Source organism: Helianthus annuus, chromosome 9 (assembly GCF_002127325.2).
Source record: "Helianthus annuus cultivar XRQ/B chromosome 9, HanXRQr2.0-SUNRISE, whole genome shotgun sequence".
In the NCBI taxonomy this organism is placed as follows: domain Eukaryota; kingdom Viridiplantae; phylum Streptophyta; class Magnoliopsida; order Asterales; family Asteraceae; genus Helianthus; species Helianthus annuus.
The window spans coordinates 130,096,302-130,101,133 of record NC_035441.2 but is presented as its reverse complement, the minus strand read 5'-3'; the positions used below and the strand labels follow the sequence as shown (position 1 = coordinate 130,101,133).

General features: G+C 35.8%; 1 protein-coding gene across 4 annotated transcripts; it reads left to right on the top strand.

Annotated features, from left to right (window-relative positions):
- Window positions 1–1,466: 1,466 nt before the first annotated feature.
- LOC110878660 (sm-like protein LSM8) lies at window positions 1,467–4,519 on the top strand. Of its 4 annotated transcripts, XR_002558128.2 has the most exons (7): window positions 1,467–1,618; window positions 2,822–2,880; window positions 3,041–3,081; window positions 3,170–3,244; window positions 3,493–3,545; window positions 4,065–4,207; window positions 4,281–4,519. XR_002558128.2 is itself a non-coding variant. In XM_022127002.2 (6 exons), exons 2-6 carry the CDS (start codon window positions 2,844–2,846, stop codon window positions 4,153–4,155), a joined length of 297 nt encoding a protein of 98 aa, XP_021982694.1. In that variant the 5' UTR covers window positions 1,467–1,618; window positions 2,822–2,843; the 3' UTR covers window positions 4,156–4,510. The 4 variants fall into 4 exon arrangements, 3 of the variants coding, with proteins under 3 accessions (XP_021982694.1, XP_021982695.1, XP_021982696.1); XM_022127002.2 differs by having other exon boundaries at window positions 4,065–4,510; XM_022127003.2 differs by having other exon boundaries at window positions 1,479–1,622; window positions 4,065–4,510.
- Window positions 4,520–4,832: the final 313 nt, after the last annotated feature.

Genomic DNA, 4,832 nt, shown 5'->3' with positions numbered 1-4,832 from the left:
CACAAGGCACATAATTTGACCTCGAAACTGATCATATGATGTTTTGAAATATATTTTGGCGTACCGAACTCGCCATTGACCCATTCGACCCCCCGATGCCATGTTTACGCATATGGCTAGTTTAATATATATAAAATATGAAAACTAGTCAAATTGGGTTTAAACCTTTTAAAGTCATCCCAAATTGGAATGTTTGGTTAAATAACCCATATCCAACGAGGCTTCGCACTCGGAAGTGTATAACCACATTCTAACCGGTCAACGCTTAATCGAACGAAACCGAATAAAATTCTAAGTAACGAGTCGAGTAATGTAACTTACTAAATGACTCGTGAACATTCTAACGGATATATAAATCTGTTTCATTCTGGACTATAGAGCCTTCCATATAATCGTGCATAGGATATACAACTTGAATTACGACTTTGCTTCAAAGCCTTATTTAACAGTTTAATTACCAGCAAAGGTAAATACTCTTAACCTATTTTTATTTGAAAACTTGGGATATGACATTAGCCACTTGGAGCAAGTATTATATAAATGGGAAAATGCTTTCATAAATATAAGAATCTGATTTAATCCGTATTGCTTGAATAACATTAAACACTAGGGGTAATGATACCATGTCCGGGCATTCCGACTCATCAACTAGGAATAGCCATATAAAATACCAACGAAAGCTAACATGTTTTCAAAAGATTAAACCGCATATAACGAGTCCTGAATATATGCTGGAAGGGTTTGGTCAAAGAAAAGGCTTTGGAATTTGCGATTCCACTGCTTAAAAGCCTATGATTTCTTAAGCTCGCTTTATATCCGATCCTACTAATGGGATATTGTATCGAACGACTTTTATAAATTTTAAATTAATAAATTTCAATCTTTTATGATTATTACTTTATTTCTATCTTTCGCTTCTTATTGTGAAACGGTTATCAATCGTCACGCATAAACCCATCAACCGGGTCCACCGGAATTCGAGGTGTGACAGATACATCTTTAACCATGGGTACAAACTTTATTAAATTGATTTTGTGCACCCTATAGAATTTCCACTTCGTTTAATGTTATGACTTATAAGGACTAATCTCAGGACATAAAAGTTTTGCTTGGTCCAAAGCTTATAATTGTTCAGAAAGCGTTCATATGCGCGTTTGTATAAAATTCAAAAGCAATGATCCGCCTCATAGTTTTCTTATTGACGAGACCGATTTGTTGGCTAGATCTACTGATGTGTGACAATCACGTCAAGTTAGTTGGTTGAATTGATAAACCTGATCACAACCTCCGTATTTATTTATGTGAATGACATCAGTTCTAATTCATACGCACTTAAAAAAGTGTCACTCGAACATATCATGTCAAATATTTCAACCTGAACACAACATGTTTATTATACGGATTAAAAATGTTAACCCGAACATAAACTTATTTAATTAAAGAAGTTAACCGGATTAACCTCTCAGGTTATATATATGAAAACCCAAAATTCTAAACATTTCCCCCCACTATACATCCCCCTTTTCCGTTCAAGACACCCTTTTTCAACAATAAGAAGTTCAAATTGTAATATCAGCGACAGGATTCGGGAAGTCTTTCTCTGGTGAACCCTAAGAAGGCAGGTATCAAGCAAAGTTTTCTTCAAATAAATTCAATTTCTTAGGTGATATTGCATAATGCATACCATGTGTTCGACGAAAGTCCTAAATGAACAGGATTATATTTATTTTGTCTCTAACTATCTGCTGTTGTTCTAAGATACTCATCTTAAAGATTAATCTTAATTTGTTCAAGAACCATTCAGAAATATACCATATCAAGCATTCAACTACCTGGGTTTTAAATCAAGATTGTTTATTTTAATAACATTTGATCAAAAGTTTCTTCTTGTATCCTTGATTGATCATCCCCTTGTGTTCATAGTAAACCATTGTATTTGGCTTGTTCGTTGCCTAAATGAGACTTATTTAGGTTTGTAAACAATTACAGTACCTGTTTTATATCCTTAAGGTGCTATCAGCCTATTCATTGTGTTTATCAAACCTGTTTACATCCACAAAGATTCATGTCCAATGAGAGAATAACCATTGCCACAGTTTGTTGGGTTAAAGTGCCTTGGTCTCAGTATCCATAGCCATAATCCAATCCGAGCTCTTAGAAATTAACCAGGTCGGTTCCTGCTCCTGAGCTGACCATCGTTCCGAGAACTGCCTTTTAGTATACTCTCAAGAACCAAGAACTGGCCCAATATAAGCCGATATTGTTTCGGTTTACACTTTACAGTTTACTTTATGTGTTCGTCTGGAAGTATTTTGCACACTCCTAGCTCACTTATAAGTTTATTTATTAAAAAAGTATCATATCTTTTGTTATTATATTGAAAGTTTATTCAATTTAAAAGGAAACAGTGAACTGGGTTTTTAAAAGCGCGCCTAGACGCGAAGCGACCTTTGCTTCTGACGCGGTGAGGCACACGGAAAAGCGACTAGAGGCGTGGTCTTGAGGTGTGCTTTTGTAAGGGGGGGGGAAGGTTTATGCATCGGGATGTTGTACATATAGCTTTTTAGGTTGTATATATAGGTTAATTATATATTAAACCATATGTAGAGCTTATTTATGTCTAAATTTTGGGTAAGTCATAAGTGATGGCGTGATGCTAAAAATCTATGAGAAATATAAAAAAATTATATAGAGTAAATTGTTCCTTGCGCTTTTTAAAACCAAGATGGTGAACATATTATTGGCAGGTGAACCCAACCTCTTTCTTTTAAATAACTTCTCTTTCGGTGAATAGTTGACTCATAAATCTCTTCTTTTGAAGGCTTTGAAGCAGTATCGTAAAAATGTTGGGTGGGCCAGGACTTGAATCTGTCGTTGATCGTAAGTACAACAATCTCTGGGTCTTCTTTGTTCTACTTGTAGTATTTGTAGACATTTATTCATAAAATGTGTTTGGCATTAAGTATTATTATTTCCTGTGAGCTAACACTCAGTCTTTTATGGACTTACTCTCACTCCATTTTGCCATCTTATTTTTCAGAATACATTTCAGTTATCACGAATGATGGACGCAACATAGTGGTGAGCTTATCTTTTTGTTTGGATCACATACTTTTTACAAATTTAAGTAATTACAACAATTGTTGTTTTATTTTTCTTTTGCACTCAGGGAGTATTGAAAGGGTTCGATCAAGCTACAAATATTATTCTTGATGAATCTCATGAAAGAGTCTATTCGACCAAGGTTAGTTCCTCCGTTTATAACAAAACCGATGTTGGTTTCTTTTTCAGAATCTTACTCCATGCTGCGCCCTATAAATTCATATATTCTGATGTTAAAATTGTAATTTGCCCATTAACACACTCCTAAGTCTACATATATTCTCCGTGCACATATCATTGACTTTGTGACATTTCCTTGTGTGTTTAACCACACTTTTAGTGAACCTTCAAGGTTTGACCATTAACATTAATTGCTTCTTTGACTTGCAGGAGGGTGTTCAGCAACTTGTGTTAGGTCTTTACATCATAAGGGGTGATAACATGTATGATCCATTTGTATTTGAGCTAAAATTGCTATTCCGTCGTTGGACATCCAAAATTTTTACTAAAACCACTTCACTTTTCAAAAATGGTCAACGGGGATAAGTGGCGAAGCTTGAGATTTCCGACCAGGAGGTCGAAAACGTATATACCCAAAAATATCTATAAAACCAGGGGGTAAAAAACGTATATACCCAAAAATTTCTATACAAAAACTACATACTCTTCACTACAGAGCGAAAAGTTCGGGGGGTCGGCCGCCCCCTCCCGCCCCCACTAAGCTACGCCAATGACGGGGATTAGTTTGACTCATAACCTGTCAATTTTTTTTTTTTTTTTTTTTTTGGGTAAAGTAACCTGTCAAATTTTGACATGGGCAGATGATCTATTTATTTTATAATGTTTTTAAAAGTTAAATGCTTTATTTTTGAACTCCCTTGACCAAGTCCGAAACGTTTTTTTTTTTTTCGTTTCTATTAGAATACATAATTAGTTTTTTTTTAATCATTGTGATCGTGCAGAAGTGTTATTGGGGAACTAGATGAAGAGCTTGATGCAAGCTTGAATTTATCGGAACTGAGAGCTCACCCTCTGAAGCCTGTCATTCACTGATGGTTACATTGTATTACACTATTATGCATGGTTAAAATATGAATGTCGTAAGGTAATCAGATACTCGTTTCAGTGAGGAATTATTATCGGGTTTATAAAAATACGGATCTTAAACCAACTTGTAGCTGACGTTTTGGTACATCTTTTTGGAAGGAAAAGATATCTGTTTGCTAGCAGCATCCGTTTTGTGTGTGCATGTTGAGTTGTTTACCATCCAACTGGTTCTGGATTTTGGCTGTGTGACCTCATTACACATTGTAATACGTCTGCCAACACAAGTTCGGTTAGTATCGTAGTCCATGTCAAGATTCGCGTCGGATGGACTCTATGATGATTGACATGTATCATTCAACTTCTTCCTTTCTTGTCTTCCTTGCTAGAATGGTGTTTAAATAGTTTTAAAATGGTTAATACTGTAAAAGCTATTATGCTATCTTATTTTCACAAAAAAAAAAAAAACATTAACCTAGTTTTGGTATATTGAAATGTATGTACTTGGAGTTTTGGTTCATACTCAGCTAGTAAAGTTACACGCACAAGTCACTAAGGCTAGACGGTATGGCACCGTCTTCACCCCGTCCTCATACGGCGACGGATCGGCACACCATGCCGCCCCCTGCCGTCCCGTCCTAAACGTCCTTTCTTCGCCGTTTGCGACGGAACATTTTGTGGGGCCC

What these genes read in the sequence shown, in the direction of transcription:
- LOC110878660 (XM_022127002.2), top strand. Translation starts at nt 2,844, where the DNA reads ATGTTGGGTGGGCCAGGACTTGAATCTGTCGTTGATC. An exon ending in ATGATGGACGCAACATAGTG is followed by an intron (nt 3,082 to 3,169) that starts GTGAGCTTATCT and finishes TTTTGCACTCAG; the next exon opens with GGAGTATTGAAAGGGTTCGA. An exon ending in AAAGAGTCTATTCGACCAAG is followed by an intron (nt 3,245 to 3,492) that starts GTTAGTTCCTCC and finishes TTTGACTTGCAG; the next exon opens with GAGGGTGTTCAGCAACTTGT.